At 42.4% G+C, this 22,276-nt stretch overlaps 2 protein-coding genes and 2 non-coding genes across 4 annotated transcripts; all 4 read right to left on the bottom strand.

The window, feature by feature from the left end:
• Positions 1–507: 507 nt before the first annotated feature.
• Positions 508–8,109, bottom strand: LOC109882262 (40S ribosomal protein S4-like). The gene is made up of 7 exons (XM_020474369.2): positions 7,987–8,109; positions 7,364–7,441; positions 6,106–6,286; positions 3,980–4,077; positions 1,990–2,161; positions 1,272–1,429; positions 508–674 (listed from the first exon to the last, which is right to left on the bottom strand). The coding sequence occupies exons 1-7, from the start codon at positions 7,987–7,989 to the stop codon at positions 573–575; spliced, it is 792 nt and encodes a 263-aa protein (XP_020329958.1). The 5' UTR covers positions 7,990–8,109; the 3' UTR covers positions 508–572.
• On the bottom strand, positions 1,051–1,187 carry LOC116354128 (small nucleolar RNA SNORA57). Its single transcript, XR_004203528.1, has one exon. It is a non-coding gene; the product is annotated as a small nucleolar RNA SNORA57 (small nucleolar RNA).
• On the bottom strand, positions 5,009–5,084 carry LOC116354129 (small nucleolar RNA SNORD61). Its single transcript, XR_004203529.1, has one exon. It is a non-coding gene; the product is annotated as a small nucleolar RNA SNORD61 (small nucleolar RNA).
• Positions 8,110–10,146: 2,037 nt separating the features above from the next.
• On the bottom strand, positions 10,147–18,260 carry cited1 (Cbp/p300-interacting transactivator, with Glu/Asp-rich carboxy-terminal domain, 1). The gene is made up of 2 exons (XM_020474372.2): positions 17,092–18,260; positions 10,147–12,706 (listed from the first exon to the last, which is right to left on the bottom strand). Exon 2 carries the CDS (start codon positions 12,691–12,693, stop codon positions 12,157–12,159), a length of 537 nt encoding a protein of 178 aa, XP_020329961.1. The 5' UTR covers positions 12,694–12,706; positions 17,092–18,260; the 3' UTR covers positions 10,147–12,156.
• Positions 18,261–22,276: the final 4,016 nt, after the last annotated feature.

The following is a 22,276-nucleotide window of genomic DNA, read 5'->3' as shown; positions in this document are numbered from 1 at the left end:
ACCAGTTTTCCTTCTCATGAACAAGAGAGTGACCATCTTATCCCCGTTTTCACAAAACACTGGGCTACTTACATGCAATACTAACCACTAGTAACAGCACATTGTCTAGAAGATAAAGCACACGTTCATGTCAAGATCAGTTTCTAGAAACGCCAACTTCCGAAAACTTGCACTGGAGGTATCTTCTGTACATCAGCAAGGTTAATAAATACGGCCCGAGGCCTATGGTGCCTGGTCAAAAGTAGTGTGCTTATATAGGGAACAGTGTGCCATTTGGAACACAAACTTTTCTTCTCTATGGTCTCAATTCGTCCCCAATTCCACCTTAGAAATTCCAGTGCATTATAACGTTGAGGGGAGATTCTGGGAGACAGAAAATATCACTCATTTATGTGAAGATTGAAACTACTATTCAAGTGTGAGCCCATTTGTTGGGGAAAGCTGCTCTGAAAAGATACATTAACAAATAATTGACTAAACATGGAAAACAGAAGTCCAGGCAGCGGATGGTTTTTGTTGTAAATAACATGTTTTTATTTCAAAGCCAGGATGCCTAGACCTACATATAGGATTTAGCTGCTGCCGGCCTTGGCAGCGATTCTCTTGTCTCGCTCCTCTGCGATTGTGAGGCGGATACCCTTTCCACGAGGCAGGGACACCCACGGCTTGTTGCCCTGGAGACGGGGAAGGACAAAAGATTAGGACACTTGAAGGGAACGGGTGCAACTCGCATTCAACTATTTAAAGTTAAAAAACAACATTTAAGTTTTAGCCATCAAATCATCAGAACTGTGATAAGTAGAGACAGATCTGAACAGGAAATAGACGTGTTCACAGGACAGGAAAACGACTAAATAAATAGCTTTGAAAAGTGACATTATGCTTTTAAGAAGTGATCATGCTGGTTGGGGAAAAAGGCCAGAATATGAGAACGTATGGTCGACAACTTGATCTCCATCCAAGTCCCCACCCCAGCAGACAGAAGAGTTAAAACACGGTTTGCAGTCTACTTGGTTTGGTATAGATGTGAACCTGCTCTTCATCAATCTAAAGTGTGCCAGCGATTGAGGATAGAACCAGCAGACAATATCACACTGGTACCGAAGACATAGCATTGGCTTTGTTCTACCTCCGTACAATCACACACACGAGTACTGAGCAACTACAGGTGTGTCAAGAAATGGAGGGGTCGAGTTGTCTTCAACGTGTATTTGCATGTTTTGTGGTCCCTCTGTACATGTGGTCGCCTACATCCCAACTCCACTGCTCACCTTGCCAATGATGAAGATGTTTCCCAGCCTGGTGGCGAAGATGTTTCCAGCGCTGTCTTTGACGTGAACCACGTCAAACGAGCCAGGGTGCCTTTCCCGGTTAGTGATGATACCAATCCGCCCCAAATTGGCACCGCCAGTCACCATGCACAGGTTACCTACGAGAAGAAGGAGGAGAGAGGAAGAGGTTTAGAACTGCTTCAGAAGAATGCCGAGTTTGATTGGGTCGTAGTGTTGGTTTGCTTCTAAGAGTGCTTATGGAGCAAATGTCTGAATGAACAGATGTTACCATCCCGTAATGTACCGTTTGTGTCTGCAGAGTACCAAAGCAAACCGTTGTAAATTCACTGTCTTGTGTAAAAAGGTGTCAGAGGCAATGCATCCCTGTCAGCCACGGGATACAGACAGGGAAGGTGGGAAACTAGTTGGTGTGCAGAGGGAGACATAACAGCACTGAACAAGCTGCACCAATTAAATCCTGCTGAATATTTTCTGTTCAATTTCACAAAATAGTTGCCCCACATTGGTAGAGGATGAGAAGCTTCAATTCCTTACTTACATAAAGTGCTTTTGAGTATATAGGTGGGTAGTATATAAAATCCATTAAAATACAAGACAAATCAATCCCACAATCTCTAAACCCATTTCCTCACCGGTATCAGACCATTTCTTTAGGTCACTAGAAGTTGTTTTTTTAAGCTCCATAAAATCATGTTACCTGTGTCGAACTTGATGTGTTCTGTGATCTTGCCGGTGGCGAGGTCGATGCGGACTGTGTCGTTGACCTTGATGAGGGGGTCTGGGTAGCGGATGGTGCGGGCGTCATGGGTCACCAGTGCGGGGACTCCCTTGGTACCCATCAGGTTCTTCTTCACCTTACACAGCTTGTACTGGAGAGGGGGTAAGATGGACGAGAAGAAAGTGAGTGCTTGTTATGTTAAGGCTTTCCATAACCTAGTTTCTAGTCTAGTAACTTAAGCACTTAAATCCAAAAATGTCTCAAAAGTTGATTTGAAAATAGCTAGGTTTTGGGGTCTGAACCCCAACTATACTACACAAACAGAAGTATGCGGAGACCTGCTCTTCAAACATCTCATTCCAAAATCATGAGCATTAATATGGAGTTGGTCTCCCCTTTGCTGCTATAACAGCCTCCACTCTTCTGGGAAGGCCTTCCACTAGATGTTGGAACATTGTTGCTATAACAACCTCCACTCTTCTGGGAAGGCCTTCCACTAGATGTTGGAACATTGTTGCGGGGACTTGCCACATATGCTTCTTCCATTCACAGCTACAAGAACATTGGTGAAGTCGGGCACTGCTGTTGGGCGTTAAGGCCTTGCTATCAGTCGGCGTGCCAATTCATCCCAAAGGTGTTCGATGGGATTGAGGTCAGGGCTCTGTGCAAGCCAGTCAAGTTCTTCCACGCCGATCTCAACAAACCATTTCTTTATGGACCTCGCTTTGTGCACAGGAGCATCTTCATGCTGAAACAGGAAAGGCCCTTCCCCAAACTGTTACCAAAGTTGGAAGCACAGAAACGTCTAGAATGTCATTATATGCTGTAGCGTTAAGATTTCCCTTCACTAGAACTAGGGGGCCTAGCCTGAACATGAAAAAGCTCCCCAGACCATTATTCCCCCACCACACTTTATAGTTGGCACTGTGCATTGGGGAAGATAGCATTCTCCTGGCATCCGCTAAAGTCCATTGGTCTGCCAGATGGTGAAATGTAATTCATCACTCCAGAGAATGCATTTCCACTGCAGGCAAGCTTTACACCACTCCAGAGAACGCATTTCCACTGCAGGCAAGCTTTACACCACTCCAGAGAACGCATTTCCACTGCAGGCAAGCTTTACACCACTCCAGAGAACGCATTTCCACTGCAGGCAAGCTTTACACCACTCCAGAGAACGCATTTCCACTGCAGGCAAGCTTTACACCACTCCAGAGAATGCATTTCCACTGCAGGCAAGCTTTACATCACTCCAGCCGACGCTTGGCATTGCACGTGGGGATCTCAGGCTTGTGTGCGGCTGCTCAGCCATGGAATCCCATTTCATGAAGTCCCCGACAAACAGTTATTGTGCTGACGTTGCTTCCAGAGGCAGTTGAACTCTAGTGAGGGGTCGCAACCGAGGATTTATTTTTACGCATTACACACTTTTACGCATTCCTGCCCTGTGTCCTCTGAATACTTACGTTAATTAGTTCTGTTTTTATTTTATTTATTTTTTTACTTTGAATACATTTCTAAAAACCTGTTTTCACTTTGTCATTATGGGGTATTGTGTAGATTGCTGATGAAAAAAAAAATATATATATATATATATATTTTAGAATAAGGCTGTAATGCAACCAAATGTGGATAAAGTCAAGTGGTCTGAATACTTTCTGAATGCACTGTCAAGTGGTCTGAATACTTTCTGAATGCACTGTGCAGCACAACAAGCACAAGGGATCCGACTGAAATCACATGCGCCATTTATTTACACAAGAAGGTAGAAAACCCAACCATTTCACATTAGGATTCAGTTAATTCTTTTGTTTGGAGCTCAGAACTTCTTAGAGGCATTGGTGAGGGGGTTTTTTCAGCTCGTTGATCAAAACCAAAGTTTGTCTTCATTGCTCCGTCATACAGACGATTCAGCCAATTATAATGGTACTGCTCAACAACAACAACCCGGTGACAACGTGCGTCATACCTGGGCCTCCTCAGCAGTGATGCGGTGAACAGTGAAACGTCCCTTCACATCGTAGATCAGACGGAAGTGCTCTCCAGTCTTCTCAATACTGATCACATCTAGACAGACATAACACATGCATTAAGAGTCAATGATCACATCCAGAACATAGACAAACACAACATTCAGTCTGTCTCGGTTGAACTTGAACAAAACAGCTTTCTGCATGAAATCCCCCCCCAAAAAGGCAATATTTGTCCGTTTCAGTTACCATTACATTCTCATATTAGGAAACACTTCAGATGGTTCAACTGTTATTGACTAACGGAATGAAAGTCGACAATATTTTAGACAAGCTAGACAACATCTCAGACCCCCCCCCCCCCCGACCTTCTCAGCCAATGGGTAGAGGAAGGACGTGAGAAACAAGGAAATGGAATAGAGCTTCTCCCCGCTTGATATGGTCCAGCGAAGGAGAGGTGTGACATGGTGGGCTGAGTCACCTGGTCTAGGAAATTAATCAACGACACCGTGGTCGCCGCTCTTGGCAGCGATAAAGGTGATAAGAACTACTGTGTGTGTTTGTGTGAGGGAATATGCGCACCCGAGAAAAACATGAATGTCTATTGGTTTGGTGGCGTGTAATACGGGAGGTTTGGTGGCGTGTATTACGGGAGGTTTGGTAGCGTGTATTACGGGAGGTTTGGTGGCGTGTAATACGGGAGGTTTGGTGGCGTGTAATACGGGAGGTTTGGTGGCGTGTATACGGGAGGTTTGGTGGCGTGTATACTGGGAGCCCAGAGGTAATCCCTTGAAGTGACCATCTGGTCTTACAGCTACCCAGTAACACCAAGCAGCACCACTATCAAAAAAACTAATGAAAAATCATTCACTGTCCTAAAAGCCCAGAGCAAGCCAGCCATTACCGTTAGTGCCTTACAGCCCATCCATATCCAATTAGACAATTCCTGTAGAGACGAATCAGGGGAGCTTCAGCACCATGTTTAGTGACCTAGGCCCAGGTTGAATCATAATACATCCTATTGATTAGAGCTCAGAACTTCTTAGAGGTATTGGTGAGATTTATTTCAGCTCATTGATCAAAACCAAAGTGTGTCTTCATTGCCCTCTACATTCATCACTGGCTTAGGTGAAAAAACAGATGCGCTGGCGAAAGTAAAGCTAGAAGCAACGAACCCCCAAAAAAATGTGCGATTGCGTCAAGGGAGGATGCATGTAGGACTTTGCTAGTATCGCTCATTCTCTCACCACACTACGACACATGCGATTGGCTTAACCGTTTGCACAGACGGGTTGGTCAACAACTTAAGGAGAATGACACCGGAAGGCATGCGTTACGATTATGACGTCACATAGCAACAGTGACAAGCTGTCACGTGGGAATCATAAGTGATTTGTATCGTATTCTTGATGCCATGTCTTGTGTTGAGGCGTTTTTGACTGATCATGTCAATGTTAAAATGGCAACAAAACTTCTTTTTTTTGTTAAAGCTTTAGCTAACCATCAACTGCAAAGATGTATTTGAAAGACAAATAAACATTGAGAAAATATAGTTTTACATGTTGTCAACAGTCTAAGCCAGTGGTTCTCAACCCTGGTCCTGGGGACCTAAAGGGATGCATGTTTTTGCCCTAGCAACTACACACCTGATTGAAAATCAAAGCCCTTTGATGAGCTGACCATTTTTAAGCAGCCGTATAGTGCTAGGGCAAAAACATGCACCCCTTTTAGGTACCCAGGACCAGCACAGAGCCAGTGGTCTAAGCCAATAGAATCCATTTCCCCCGTAGTTGCACACAAAGTTAAGATAGCCGAAAGCTACGCTTCTGTCAGTCATTGGTCAACAGTACTACTCCTAGCAGGAATGGGAACCACGGACAGACGTGATTCTTCAATGAAGTGTTTATTATTCAATGAAATAAGTTTGTGCATTTTTTTCCTCCATTTGAAAAATATGCCACCAAACAGCTGATCTAAATTTGAACAACTAAGATCCCTGAAAGAATGACAATTATTTACATACTTCTTGATTTTATCTTAAAATAATTTGTGGAAGTGTATACTGGCTGTGTTGTTGCTACGGTGTCTCAAAAAAGGGACAAACTAATAATCCAGGTAGACTTACCCATGAAGCCAGCTGGGTAGGTGATATCAGTGCGGACTTTGCCGTCGATCTTGATGAACCTTTGCATGCAGATCTTCTTGACCTCATCTCCGGTCAGGGCGTACTTCAGACGGTTCCTGAGGAAGATTATGAGGGGCAGGCACTCCCTCAGCTTGTGGGGACCAGTGGAGGGACGAGGAGCCTACAGGGGGAGAATAGGGTTAGGCACTGTAACTATATTAGAGCAGTCAAAAGGTAGATTCACAAAGTAAACAGCATAGTGGTTCAATATCTGCAACTACTAAGTGCATTGAAGCACGAGGCAAAACTCCCAGTGTGGGTCCCAGAATTCCCACATAACAGCGTGAAGCAAACCCATCTTCATACACCGACACCGTGTGACAGAGTGAAGTTTTGCATCTAAATTCGTTGCAATATCTGCAGTGCTGCTTGTGGCAAAGGCACGTTGCTGAGTCTACCTTCATTAACAATATCGGCTATAGACAATGCAGGGACAGCAGACCACTATATACAGGGAGGAGAGAGTACGATAGTAAGTGGGGAATGGGGTTAGGGTGGGAGGGAGGGAAAGCCACAACTGTTCAGTAGATGAAATAGCAAATGACTACAAAAATGCATGTTACAAACACCTTCATTGGTTAAAAACATTTGTAGGGCCACAATCTAGCAACAGACAATTTATGCTTGATACGGAGGTGCCATATGTATGGTGTGATGCAATCGCTGAGCCTCCGGTCGAGTTTCGTACCATGCGCCAGCAAAATTCTCCATTGATGTGATTGGTTGACTGTAGGTGGGGTCTAGTATAAACAAACTTTACAACAGCTCTGCTCAGAAGCACAAGTATTACAGGCCCTGAACAACAGCTCTGCTCAGAAACACAAGTATTACAGGCCCCCTCTTACTACACGTAAAGAGTAGAATTGAGTATGTAGCGCCTTCCAGCAACAGCATAAACGGTTTGCCGTGCTCACTTTAAAAACGTGCTCAATTTAAAAACGTTAAATCGTTTTTTTCTTCTTCAAGTAAGCAAATGTTCTTTCAATAGGAGGGGAACGTGCCTCAAGTTAGGTTGGGTCGCGCGGTGTTCCAACAGCCCAGGTGAGGAACAGGTAGGGAACAAAACAATGAATGACATGTTCGTCGAGAAAATAATGGAAAACTGATTGCTAGATATGAATGACCAACCATTTGTATACTAGTCTGCAACCAGCTAGTAACATTGTGGTTTCAACATAGCTACTTTCTATGTACTTACGAAAACTCCGGTGAGCTTGTCAAGCATCCAATGCTTGGGCGCTGCAACGCGCTTCAGGTGCTTCTTCGGTCCTCGTGCCTGGTAAACAGAAAACAAGGTTAAACAACACAGCAGTACAACTTCACTGGAACAGCCTACCGGACAAACGGCTGTTCGTTTTGAGGTACCATGCGACCTCTGGCTAGCAGATGTTAGCATGCAAGTTACTTATTTGCTATACTGTCCACGAACGCGATTTCCGGCTGGGGCCTACTCGGTGAAAGCACAAGAAAATTTGCTCATTTTACACATTTTCGCCGCACAAGGTGTGCTCAATTACCAAGGCTAGTATTAACTTCGGGAATAGTCTTTTGAACGTAGAAATCGTGGTAACGGAAACATGTTTGGCTGAAATGGGCAGAGTTGATGCTAACCAGCTAGCCGGTGGCTACAATGGTCAAACGAATCGGTTTTTCTAAAATCGTTTCAGAGACTCAGACATAACTTATTATTTAAATACAGGGACTAACCATTGCACAAAGTATATATTTTCATACAATCGCAGTTATATGTGCAATATTATTTTCAGAAAATGTGATGTTTGATGATGATTCGGGAGAAAATCATAAAGAAATACGGCTCACCATGTTGGAGTCTGCGAGGAAAAGGACCTCCCACTTCGAGTCCTTGCAAAATAAGACAGAGTACGGTGCATGATGAGGAACAAACCGAGCATAATTTATTTGGTCCGCTCTCTGGTGTCGAGGAGAATAACTGCGACTGGATGTTCCTTTAAACGTGTCAGAAATGTATTTTATTTAACCTTTATTTAACTTGGCAAACCAGTTAAGAAAGGTTGCTGGATCGAATCCCGAGCTAACAATGTAAAATGCTGTCGTTCTGCCCCTGAACAAGGCACTGTTCCTAGGTAGGCCATCATTGTAAATAAGAAGTTGTTCTTAATTAAATAAAGGTTCAATTTAATACATTTAAAAATGACTAATTCTTATTTACCATAACGGCCTACTGAAAGGCATAAGGCCTCCTGCTGGGATGGAGGCTGGGATTTAAAATAAATATAAATATAGGACAAAACACACATCCCGACAAGAGAGACAACACTACATAAAGAGAGACCTAAAGACAACAACATAGCAAGGCAGCAACACATGACAACACAGCATGGTAGCAACACAACATGGTGCAAACATTATTGGGCACAGACAACAGCACAAAGGGCAAGAAGGTAGAGAACGTAGAGACAACAATCACACAAAGCAGCCACAACTGTCAGTAGAGTGTCCATGATTGAGTCTTTGAGTGAAGAGATTGAGATAAAACTGCCCAGTTTGAGTGTTTGTTGCAGCTCGTTCCAGTCACTAGCTGCAGCGAACTGAAAAGGGGAGGGACCCAGGGATGTGTGTGCTTTGGGGACCTTTAATAGAATGTGACTGGCAGAACGGGTGTTGTATGTGGAGGATGAGGGCTGCAGTAGGTATCTCAGATAGGGGGGAGTGAGGACTAAGAGGGTTTTATAAATAAGCATCAACCAGTGGGTCTTGCTACGGGTATACAGAGATGACCAGTTTACAGAGGAGTATAGAGTCCAGTGATGTGTCCTATAAGGAGCATTGGTGGCAAATCTGATGGCCGAATGGTAAAGAACATCTAGCCGCTCGAGAGCACCCTTACCTGCCGATCTATAAATTATGTCTCCATAATCTAGCATCGGTAGGATGGTCATCTGAATCAGGGTTAGTTTGGCAGCTGGGGGGAAAGAGGAGCGATTACAATAGAGGAAACCAAGTCTAGATTTAACTTTAGCCTGCAGCTTTGATATGTGCTGAGAGAAGGACAGTGCACCATCTAGCCATACTCCCAAGTACTTGTACTACCTCAAGAAATACAGTATCGATTTTTATATTATTGTAGCAGCTACGTAAGTCAGTGTTTGTATTGTAATATATGGTACCCATACATTATATGGCTCTCATTGTGATTCTTATATGATTGTAAATATGTTATATATCAAATTCAATCTATAATAGGCCTAAACACACAGTTGAACTTATTTTCGTAATATTATCTTGATTCTCAAGTCTTGCCTAAATGTCTTCATCAGTAGTAAACAAATACTTTTTGATATGTTCTGTAGCCTGTTTTATCTTCTTTTCCCTGAGCCTCTCTGATTTCCTCCCGCTATCTCTGTCAGGAAATACCAACGCGCAGGACAGAGCCCTTCTGTTTGTGCGGCGCAAGATAATCAAGTCGTTATTCCGGGTGTCCACATGCCGAATGTCACCAGTGACGTCCAGTCCTGCAGCTCGCTTTCCTATGCTTTGAATTCTGTCTACTCAATTCAGTCTGTTACAAGTCATATACTTCTACGCGAAGCCGGTATATTATGCCCGTCTGACCCCTGGTCCTCAGTAAACCTGCAATAGTGTGTATATATATACACAGTCTGTTGAATCCATTTGTTTTCATATGATGGTCCTTGTTTCTTAAAAAAATGTATGCAGTTTCAAATCACCTTTATCTGCAGTGTTTCGGCGTTACACATGCTGCCTGTTGTAGGCCTACAGTCTTGCTTTTGTTATTGGACTCCACCAGGGAACTTTGAGGCATTTTGGAAAAGTTGTCGCTAGAGGGCGACATTTTATAAGAAAGTTATGACCAACCATTTTTCAATCATGTGAACGGTTCTCAACTACAGAAATCATGAGTTTGTGTACAGATAGTGAACTAAATTGTGTAAAAATCTAAATGGTAGACTATAGTACTAATGAGAAACGGAGAGAATATTCAGTTCGGTATTCTTTATTTTCCCAAACATGCAGAGAACAAAAATACAACCATTTAAATATGATCTAGTAATTTACATGGAAATACAAATGAGATGTAAAAAAATAAAATCAACCTCGGATATATTCTTTCCGTCATTTAAATTGCAAAACAAAAGTCAAAAGATGAGACAAATAAAGAAATTAGGTCCACCTCTTAAACAAAAGCCTTCAATTGAAAAAAGGTGTGATTTTAAGAAACTAAGGATCATACAAATCAGCACAGTATCTACTATACAAGTGATTAATTACTATCTGATATTTGTTTCTTTTACAAAGTCAATAGCAAGAAGTTTCTCATCCTAAAACAAAATAAGTCACAAAAATATGTGAAATGTAATAAAGCAAAACGAACCAAAACTAAATCAAAGTAAATGTTCTTGCACTAGTCAGTAGGATCAAATGGTTTCTGTTCAGGAAATTACAGGTTGGTATATCCCAGTAGTGATCTTCAATTTCCTGGGTGTTAAAACGTGGTCTTTCACGTCGTGTTGATGCAATGTGATTCAGGCTTAGGACTCTATTCACTGAAACCTGGAAACTTAGTCAATTGAAACTTTCGGTCTTAAAAAATGAGTTGCACAATTTTTTTTAAATCTCTTTACAATGTAGGTACTGTAAGTAAATCAGTCAATGACTCAATTATCAGTTTGTCATTAGGTCGTCTTCAGCGCTCCCATTCCACCCCAGAAAAACAAACAAAACAAGGCAGCCATCTTTAACAGTATCCTACAGCCTCATTAACAAATAGACTGGAACAGAGTCAAATAGCACCCTATTCCCTTTATAGTGCACTACTTTAGACCAGGACCCATAGGGCTCTGGCCATATGTGCACTACTTTAGACCAGGACCCATAGGGCTCTGGCCATACGTGCACTATATAGGGAATAGGGTGCCAGTTGAGATGTACACATTTACTTTGACAGTAACATAGAGTAGGTAGTGACGGAGTGTCTTGGCTCAGAGCACAGGAGAGAGAAAGACAGAGACAGGAGAAAAGGGAGAGCGAGAGACTCATAGCTCTCTTTGCTTCTTCAGACATCATCCATTTGACATAGAGCAAGAGACTTACAATACATACAGAGAGAGGGAAAGCGAGACGGGGAGATCGGGCAGAAACAAGACAGGACTCCTACAGAGTTACATGAAGACCACAGACTTTGAGACTCAATAATGTATTTAGATATAGACAATACCATAGAGTCCATGGAGACTACACAGGCCTCCTGTCATGTCTGTCTCATACAACCTCTCACACACAGGTACACATCACTCATCTCTCTCGCGCATTCTCTCTCCCTAGCGTCGCATCAAACCCCCTGAACCCTAGGGTAACTGAACAAGTGCCTGTTTCACAGCTGCATTACCGGAACATAATACCATCCATCCATCCTTCAGTCAGTGTGTGTGAGCGTGTGCAGGAGGCCCATGGGAGGTACAACGAGACAGGCCCCAGGCTCTTCTATCCCTCAGTGTTTTCTCTACTGTTAAATATAGATAGGGTCCTGTGGGTTTTGTCCCCTCTTGGTTTCTGTTGAACCATTGGATGTTCACAACCCTTAACGCCACTTCAGGGTCCTTTTACGCCGAGGAATGAATGAAGGTAAACACAAGTTCCCCCTGAAGTAGACATCCTCTCTGACACACACAGACTCACAGAAAAACACAAGACGAAACCCCAGCCCCGTGTCCGCACGCTGTCCTTCTGAGAGAGGAAATGAGCGGGTGGTACAGAGGGGGAAAAAACAAGAGCGCATGCTCTCTTTGGGTCCGTTTGTGGTCATCATTTTTCTTTCAGAGAAAAACTAAGAGGTTGACCCCCCCCCCCAAAAAACTAAAGGACAGTTTCTCTTTCTGTGTGTTTAGGTTAGTATGCGGCAGGGACGTCGGAGTCTGTGTCCATCCAAACAAGAGACTAACAGAAGAATGAAAGAGAGCACAGATCCCCTCCTTCCCTCTCTCTATCCGGTCAACATCCAGCAGGTACGTCTGCTATAAAGTCAAACTCATTCTGTCCCAGCCAGAGTTCAGGCAGCTCATTGGCCCGGTCCAACCCCAGCTCTATGACCAATGACATCAGAACCTCTTCATCCACTGGGTCAGAATCTATGATCCCGCCAGATCCACAACTCTGGTTCCCACCTCCGCCACCTCCAGGGGTACCCCCGACCAGCTGCCCAGCCGAGCCCACCGTGGAGCCCCCAAACCCCCTCTGAGGCCCTGAGTTGAGCCCTGAGGCACCACTGCCTCCAGCCAGACTCTGGTAGTGGGAGTTGAGTTTCTGGAGCTGCATGCTGGCGAGGAGGTGAGGGCTGGTCTGGAGGGTCTGCAGGCAGAAGGGCTGTGGTTTGGAGAGGGATGGAGAGGTGGAGGAGGGAAAGGGGTCATCCCCAGGGGTCTTGGAGTTGACCGTCATCCCAGGGTAGTGGAGCAGGGTGAGGGAGGATGGCGGAGGCTCGCAGTCCTTCATGACGACGTGGGCTGGGCTGGAAAACAGTGTGGTCATCACCTGGGGACACCTGAGAAGGAGGAAGAAATGGTGTTACGATGACATCAAACGGGGACACACACAAGGCGGAAGAGATGACAGGGAGTACTGAAAACATACAGGATTATTCTGTTAACATATTATGACATCATAGTGTTTAGATTAGAGTGATAAGCCTGCTTGGCTTTAAAGTCACCTGCTTCACTAGGTCACCACTAGTAACCTATTCCAAATTGCAGATTGAGACTGGAGACATGGCCCTGCCTGGCAAAAAAATAATATATAACTCATTTAAATTTGGGGTGGGGGCACAAGAAAACAATCTTTAGGTGGGTCACAGCACAGGGAGATGGCACCTTATTCCCTATATAGTGCCCTCCTTTTGACCAGAACCACTGCCCCTGACCTCTAATGACAGTCAGTCAAAAGTAGTGCACTATATTAGGGAGTATGGTGCCATTTTGGATACACGCTAAAGTACCATAGAGGCTCAGAGGGGACTGACTGGCGGTTCATAATAAGGGTTAAAGAAAACAGGACTTTTGAGGACTGAGTCACATGATAGAATACACACATACATATATATATATATATATACACAGTGCCTTGCGAAAGTATTCGGCCCCCTTGAACTTTGCGACCTTTTGCCACATTTCAAGCTTCAAACATAAAGATATAAAACTGTATTTTTTGTGAAGAATCAAGTGGGACACAATCATGAAGTGGAACGACATTTATTGGATATTTCAAACTTTTTAACAAATCAAAAACTGAAAAATTGGGCCCAGCCCCCCTAAGTTAATACTTTGTAGCGCCACCTTTTGCTGCGATTACAGCTGTAAGTCGCTTGGGGTATGTCTCTATCAGTTTTGCACATCGAGAGACTGAAATGTTTTCCCATTCCTCCTTGCAAAACAGCTCGAGCTCAGTGAGGTTGGATGGAGAGCATTTGTGAACAGCAGTTTTCAGTTCTTTCCACAGATTCTCGATTGGATTCAGGTCTGGACTTTGACTTGGCCATTCTAACACCTGGATATGTTTATTTTTTTGCCATTCCATTGTAGATTTTGCTTTATGTTTTGGATCATTGTCTTGTTGGAAGACAAATCTCCGTCCCAGTCTCAGGTCTTTTGCAGACTCCATCAGGTTCTCTTCCAGAATGGTCCTGTATTTGGCTCCATCCATCTTCCCATCAATTTTAACCATCTTCCCTGTCCCTGCTGAAGAAAAGCAGGCCCAAACCATGATGCTGCCACCACCATGTTTGACAGTGGGGATGGTGTGTTCAGGGTTGATGAGCTGTGTTGCTTTTACGCCAAACATAACGTTTTGCATTGTTGCCAAAAAGTTCAATTTTGGTTTCATCTGACCAGAGCACCTTCTTCCACATGTTTGGTGTGTCTCCCAGGTGGCTTGTGGCAAACTTTAAACAACACTTTTTATGGATATCTGTAAGAAATGGCTTTCTTCTTGCCACTCTTCCATAAAGGCCAGATTTGTGCAATATACGACTGATTGTTGTCCTATGGACAGAGTCTCCCACCTCAGCTGTAGATCTCTGCAGTTCATCCAGAGTGATCATGGGCCTCTTGGCTGCATCTCTGATCAGTCTTCTCCTTGTATGAGCTGAAAGTTGAGGGACGGCCAGGTCTTGGTAGATTTGCAGTGGTCTGATACTCCTTCCATTTCAATATTATCGCTTGCACAGTGCTCCTTGGGATGTTTAAAGCTTGGGAAATCTTTTTGTATCCAAATCCGGCTTTAAACTTCTTCACAACAGTATCTCGGACCTGCCTGGTGTGTTCCTTGTTCTTCATGATGCTCTCTGCGCTTTTAACGGACCTCTGAGACTATCACAGTGCAGGTGCATTTATACGGAGACTTGATTACACGCAGGTGGATTGTATTTATCATTAGTCATTTAGGTCAACATTGGATCATTCAGAGATCCTCACTGAACTTCTGGAGAGAGTTTGCTGCACTGAAAGTAAAGGGGCTGAATAATTTTGCACGCCCAATTTTTCAGTTTTTGATTTGTTAAAAAAGTTTGAAATATCCAATAAATGTCGTTCCACTTCATGATTGTGTCCCACTTGTTGTTGATTCTTCACAAAAAAAAAAAACTGTTTTATATCTTTATGTTTGAAGCCTGAAATGTGGCAAAAGGTCGCAAAGTTCAAGGGGGCCAAATATTTTCGCAAGGCACTGTATATATATAAATATTTATTCTGTGTGCTGATCCCACTGCAGACCCCCTCCTGACACACTCCTCTGACCCCCTTCCTGCCCCAGCCCATATTTATGGAGAGGGTAATTGCTACAGGCGGGCATGCAGCTGCACTGGACCGACAACACACCAGCATCTCATGAGCCCTGCCATTGACAGCTGTTGAGGATTTATCGCTGTGTGTGTTCTTCAGTCCTTTGTGTTCATTATTCATTGGCTGATTACTGTCAGGACTGCAGACTGAAATACTGTTCAAATGTATCCTTAGGAAGGAGAGACATTAGGCCCAGATTTAAAAACTGTCAATGCATCCTTATGAAGGGGCTACGTTCAAGTACATCCCTCTTCCTTTCTTCATATGCATCATAGAAAGGAGAGACTATTATAGTTACAGGTTTTTACGATCTCACTCACACACTAAAAGTGGTAGTTGAGAATCTCACTCACACACTAAAAGTGGTAGTTGAGGCACTCAGTGAAACCTCATTAACCTCATCTTCAGACCAAAACTACAAGCACATCATCTGCTTTACACTCAGTTTGTAAATTGTAAAAACAAAAACGTTTTGCAATACACTAAACACAGTTCTCTACATTAGACACATCATTCAAAACGAACAGGTCTCGTGTTTCTTTTGGAAAACACTGCGGTTCAAAATGCCACACTCATTTTACCGATTACCGACACCCAGTGCTGACGTGTGAAAAACACTTATAGCTGATTTCTTCACTTAGAAAAATCAGAGCTTGAGCACTATAAATAGGCTTCAGGTTGGCTTTCTTGGTTTGGGCAACAATGGAGGCCAATTAAAGGAGAGAGAGTTAGAGGGGGATGAAGACAAGCCTATTTGTTAATCCTCTACTGTATTTGTCGTCGGTGTTCATCCTGAAATCTGGATGAAAATGTTGAGAAAGAAACATTTTATTTCCCCCCCTTGCATTTCTGTTTATAGTGTAAATATTTGTACATACTGCATATGTTTGTGCGCATATATGTACGTGTGAGTGCTATGACAAACTGCCGTGGACTCGGAACATGCAAAAGGAACATGCAAAAGACAAGATAGGAGTGTTTTACATTTGTCACGTCCGTGTGTAGTTGGCGTGTATAATAGCTAATCATTTGTTGGTGTGTGCGTGTGGAGTTGATGCAAAAACACAATTTTGAGAAGTCAAAATAGTTTAGAATTTAGTGTTTGGTTTTGCAAGAGGTGTGACGTTTTGCATGCGTGTGTCGAGTCTCTAGAAAAGTAGCCGGAGTCTCAAATCGTGTGGAAGCAACTGTCAAACTGTAAATGCATTCTCCCTTAAGGAGACCATGGACCGCATTCGAATACTTTAAAATGTATCCTTCTCATATCAATGATTACCTCAAGGAGGAAGAATCAGTTTTGTATTGAACAAATCCTAATGAAGAAGGTTTCGTTCACTAAACACTATTTTAACCTGGTGCCAATATCACAAACTGTTTGTTTACAGACAAAAGGTAGGCTATTCAACTCGTATGGGTGGTTTATTTAGCCTATAAACTAATCACACCATGTCAAACAATCACAATAGAAGTTACTTGATTACATGAATCACATCCGCCTCCCTGCAGACGTGGTCCGGACCTGAAAATGAGCATGGAACCCCTCTGTTTCTAGCCAACATCAGCGGTGTCAATTACACAATTACCATGCGTGTCGAGCCAATTAGAACGTGAATCGCTCAATACACACACACACACACACACACACACACACCTTGACCATATGGCGAGGCTGAGCATGGCCACTTGTTTTATAGTAATTGAGTCAACGCTATGGGATGGAGAAACCCGCACAGAAACATTTACAGCCAACAGAATACCACTTTGTCAAAGTAACAAACGTTTTGACAAAGCCCCATTTTCTACCAAATGCTCATTTGGTAAAATAGGCTGAATAGTTGACTAAAAAGCCATACTTTTTAGAGATTCATGTTATGGAGTTGTGTTACGAAATGATAATTAAAGACGTGCGTAAAATGCATGTAATTGGCCAGTTCCAACCGGGAGGCAAATCCCAAAAAGGGCTAAACATTTTAGGGGAAAAGTTATTGGTAACATATGGCAAATAAGTTGACAATTTACCCCATTGCTCTGTGAAATCAAACTATTGTGAATAACTTCCATAAAACGGAACAATTAAAAATTTAAAATAACATACCCTTTAGAAAGCCACTTTTAAACGCAGCTGTAGGTCCGTTTGAGGAAGGCAAATAATGGTAGAAACAAATAGTCAAAATGTAGAAATCAACTCCAACGGAACGCAGGATAACACCACACCCGTAAATGTTTGTTGTCAAAAACTTTGACAATTGTTGTGGTCTATATTTAGTTAGGAATCCGCCGGTTCCTGTTGAGAGCTATAGTCATAAAGTAAACGTTTGAGTCAATATTGTCCTCGTGCTGCGTCTCTCCTCGCTCTGTGCGAAATAACAGACTGTCCGACTCCGGGATAGGTCCCTCACTGTGGTTGTTACTGAATATAAAGTATTATTTTCTCTCTCACACACACGACCCTAAAGTGAGGCGCGTTTGTGGCGGGACAGCATTTAAATCACGGCATGGATTTGTAGAGGAATAGGACTGACGCACCACGGTTATCGCACAATAAACGGTTCATTCCAGTATCGGAGGAAACCAGTTTCCGGAGTTTCGGTCATGAAAGCGCTCTACGGAGGCAGATGTTTTCTATTCTCAGAACGAGCGCTTTTCTCTACAATCACAGATCAAATCCTATTATTGTCTATTCTATTCTACTCCAAACAGACAACTCACTGATTATCATTCACGAGAGAACGCACAGCCTCAACAATCTTTAATGGTCTTGAAACAATAACTGTTGATTTATTTTCACGAGAAAAACAATGTTCACAGGAGGAACCAAATAGAAAACCGTGTGGATATGATCCAGTACGCACGCACGCACCCGCGCACATACAATTGGCCTTAGCCTATTGCGTAGCCCACCTGGAGAGACCGCTATGCTAACGTCTCATCATTAGGGTAGGCCTATTTCATATCTAAAAGGTCATCTGTTACAACTGGCTAAAGGTCAAATAACTCCAAATTATTTGCTAAAATAAAACAACGATAGGAGATAGAGACCTAAACATTTCCCAAGCCTCGAGGTTATCGTCTCAGCATTTTTTTCATCCGTTTTAGCCTAAATAAATATCATATTTTCATTAATTCATTCGAAACAATATACCTACGTCTCAATATAGTCAAAGAGAGAAAAGAACAGAACAGGTGAAGCCAATATTATTTTAGAACGCCAAGCGCCTTAATTCCGTTTGAGTTAAAGGCTCACGAGCATCTGTCTTTAGTCCCGTTGGCGCGCGGAGACAGTTAACATGTAGATGAGGCTCGAGCGTGATGTATGGAAGTTCGTGGGGTCTTCCCCCGTGGGAAAACAGTATGCAAATGAGATGAACGGTTTTCAAGTACCCCTCTAACGTAAAACTAGGCAAAATGGGTAAACACACAGAACGACCGAAGTAAGCGCACATTAACGTCACCTTGAAGTTTTCAATGAGTCTGCTGTGGGATCATTTTAGCAAGCCTCCCATAGAAGTATAGCTTTAAGCAAATATAAGTTGATAACATAATAGACATTGTACCGAACTTTTATCGAATTTGATCATTTATCTAAAACGTCAACTGATGTCCTATTCAAATAATGATGCCATGCCACTCTGGAGGGAAACATGATGTTTAGCATAAAATGTCGTTGGGAAGTCCTGACGGAGTCAGTCCAGTCGCCACACGGGACAGAGCAGGCAGGTGTGCTATTCAACAGCATGAATGGGGAACATAGAGAGATGGGAGTTTGATTTCAGGCAGGGGAGGAGAGGAAACGTTATATAGGCTCTGAGAGTTTCTTTAGAGTAAATATTCATTGAAGTGGGTTGATTAACTTGTTTTTTTGGATGGCATGGCACAAGACATTGCTAACTATGCTTTAAGAAGGTTCTCCTAAAAGAATACATTTGAGAAGTTCTCAAGAAGTTTCGATAAAAATAGAAAAAAAATTAAGGAAACAGTTATTTAAAATATCTTGTGAATCTGGCCCCCTGAAGTTGTCTTATTTCGGTCTCCTTAAGGGGTGTTTGGGGGAGGAATAAGGAACCACACTTCTCTCATGTTCATTCATTTTCTAGGCTCTTTGTGCAACAGCCGTTTAAGAGAGAGCGTTTCAATCAGTTTCGTCTTTCCTATTCACCCATAAACACGCTAATGACTTTCCCTCGTTTCACATTCACTCTGAGGGAAACCACAAGACTGACCACGGCATCCGTAGTGTGAGTGGGTGTGTGTGTGTCCTGGCCATGGTGTTTAAATTACATCCATAAAGATCACAGACAGAACTTTACAACTTCTGTTGCACACATGGAAACCACTTTGATTCACCACTCCTAGGCTACATCTCAAACTGCATCCTATTCCCTTTCTAGTGCACTACCCATATGGCTCTGGTCTAAAGTAGTGCACTACCCATAGGGCTCTGGTCTAAAGTAGTTCACTACCCATAGGGCTCTGGTCTAAAGTAGTTCACTACCCATAGGGCTCTGGTCTAAAGTAGTACACTACCCATAGGGCTCTGGTCTAAAGTAGTACACTACCCATAGGGCTCTGGTCTAAAGCAGTGCACTAACCATAGGGCTCTGGTCTAAAGTAGTACACTACCCATAGGGCTCTGGTCTAAAGCAGTGCACTAACCATAGGGCTCTGGTCTAAAGTAGTGCACTAACCATAGAGCTCTGGTCAAAAGTAGTGCACTAGATGGAAAGGGGTGCCATTTGGAGCACAGATGTCAGTTTGGTGTCAGTTTGGTGCCAGTTTCCTCTTAGGATGTTATTGAAGCTCACGTTGAGAAAAAAAAAGAACCAAAAAAAGAAGACTATTTAACATCAACATACTCAGATACAGATTTCTATTTTATAATAAAACCTGTTACTTACACCATATAATACAGACTGCATTTTATAATAACACAGATTGCATTTTATAAGAAAACAGATTGCATTTTATAAGAAAACATGTTATTTACACCATATAAAAGGCAAAAGTGAACTGTAAAAAAAAAAGTTAAAGTTATACTTCTGTGAAACCAAAAGTAAAATGATACAAAACAATTTTCCACTCCTACAGTACTTCCAGTTGAATTTAAACATGCAGTTTGAATAGGTACAGGACCGAATACACACTTGAAACATTTCATTAGATAGGAGATCGTATCATTGACACGTCGTCTTAACACACAGACTGTGTGAAAATGCTAGGAATGCTCTTCACCTGACACTGAAGTAGTAAAGATCATGTTTAGCACCAAGATCATAACAGATTTGTAGCTCAGTTGGTAGAATCACATTGGTTTGATACCCCTGCTATGTATGGACTGAGGATGATCTTTAACTCTGAGGATGATCTTTATGCTGAGGATGATCTTTAACTCTGAGGATGATCTTTATGATGAGGATGATCTTTATGCCGAGGATGATCTTTAACTCTGAGGATGATCTTTATGATGAGGATGATCTTTATGCTGAGGATGATCTTTAACTCTGAGGATGATCTTTATGGTGAGGATGATCTTTATGCTGAGGATGATCTTTAACTCTGAGGATGATCTTTATGATGAGGATGATCTTTAACTCTGAGGATGATCTTTGTGCTGAGGATGATCTTTAACTCTGAGGATGATCTTTATGATGAGGATGATATTTAACTCTGAGGATGATCTTTAACTCTGAGGATGATCTTTATGCTGAGGATGATCTTTAACTCTGAGGATGATCTTTATGCTGAGGATGATCTTTAACTCTGAGGATGATCTTTAACTCTGAGGATGATCTTTATGCTGAGGATGATCTTTAACTCTGAGGATGATCTTTATGCCGAGGATGATCTTTATGCTGAGGATGATCTTTAATATGGGGATGATCTTTAATATGGGGATGATCTTTAACTCTGAGGAGGACCTTTATGCTGAGGATGATCTTATGCTGAGGATGATCTTTATGCTGAGGATGATCTTTAATATGGGGATGATCTTTATGATGAGGATGATCTTTAACTCTGAGGATGATCTTTATGCTGAGGATGATCTTTATGATGAGGATGATCTTTATGATGAGGATGATCTTTAACTCTGAGGATGATCTTTATGCTGAGGATGATCTTTATGCTGAGGATGATCTTATGCTGAGGATTATCTTATGCTGAGGATGATCTTTATGATGAGGATGATCTTTATGCTGAGGATGATCTTTAACTCTGAGGATGATCTTTATGCTGAGGATGATCTTTAACTCTGAGGATGATCTTTATGCTGAGGATGATCTTTATGCTGAGGATGATCTTTATGCTGAGGATGAACTTTATGCTGAGGATGATCTTTATGCTGAGGATGATCTTTATGCTGAGGATGATCGTTAACTCTGAGGAAGATCTTTATGACGAGGATGATCTTTAACTCCGAGGATGATCTTTAACTCCGAGGATGATCTTTAATTCTGAGGATGATCTTTAATTCTGAGGATGATCTTTATGATGAGGATGATCTTTATGATGAGGATGATCTTTAACTCTGAGGATGATCTTTATGATGAGGATGATCTTTATGATGAGGATGATCTTTATGATGAGGATGATCTTTATGCTGAGGATGATCTTTATGATGAGGATGATCTTTATGCTGAGGATGATCTTTATTCTGAGGATGATCTTTAATATGGGGATGATCTTTATGCTGAGGATGATCTTAATGACGAGGATGATCTTTATATTTTTGTGAAATTCCCCCCAAGATCTAGTATGTTTTGTATCTATCCAGGGGGTGTTAACATGTTACCATAGAGCAGGGTTTCTCAGACTCGGTCCTTGGGCCCCTCCTGGTTGCAAGTTTTGGTTTTTGCCCCAGCACTACACAGCTGATTCGAATAATCAAAGTTTGATGAGTTATATCAATCAGCTGTGTAGTGCTGGGGCAAAACCCAGTGGGGTAACACAAGCCCCCATCATGTCTGCTTTACCCGTTTAACACAAATAACATGCAACATATCCCCACCCTACATGTTTCCCCGGCCTTTCTATCAAATCAAATCAAACCAAATGTCATTGGTCACATGCACGTGTTTAGCAGAGGTTATTGCGGGTGTAACAAAATGCTTGTTCACAATTTTTTCCCTGGCCTAATAATGTAAGAAATAATACATTAAAAAAACTAAATACTGCAAAGTTTCCTAAGAGCTAGAAGCACGGCAGCCCTCTCTGTCAACGCCATTTTCTCTGTACATCTTTCAGTGTAATATTACCACCCCCCCACCTCCCCAAAGTTTAAAAAA

The sequence above is a fragment of the Oncorhynchus kisutch genome, linkage group LG16 (genome assembly GCF_002021735.2).
Source record: "Oncorhynchus kisutch isolate 150728-3 linkage group LG16, Okis_V2, whole genome shotgun sequence".
NCBI classification, from domain to species: Eukaryota; Metazoa; Chordata; class Actinopteri; order Salmoniformes; family Salmonidae; genus Oncorhynchus; species Oncorhynchus kisutch.
Note: the sequence above shows the minus strand (reverse complement) of the source record. Positions and strands in the feature narration are given on the sequence as shown.

Excerpts from the sequence above, each read along its gene's own strand:
- cited1 (XM_020474372.2), bottom strand. The coding sequence starts at position 12,693 with ATGACCACACTGTTTTCCAGCCCAGCCCACGTCGTCATGAAGGACTGC.
- LOC109882262 (XM_020474369.2), bottom strand. Across the intron at positions 1,430-1,989 it reads ACACATCAAGTTCGACACAG|GTAACCTGTGCATGGTGACT; the intron begins GTAACATGATTT and ends TTCTTCTCGTAG. Across the intron at positions 675-1,271 it reads ACATCTTCATCATTGGCAAG|GGCAACAAGCCGTGGGTGTC; the intron begins GTGAGCAGTGGA and ends CCCCGTCTCCAG.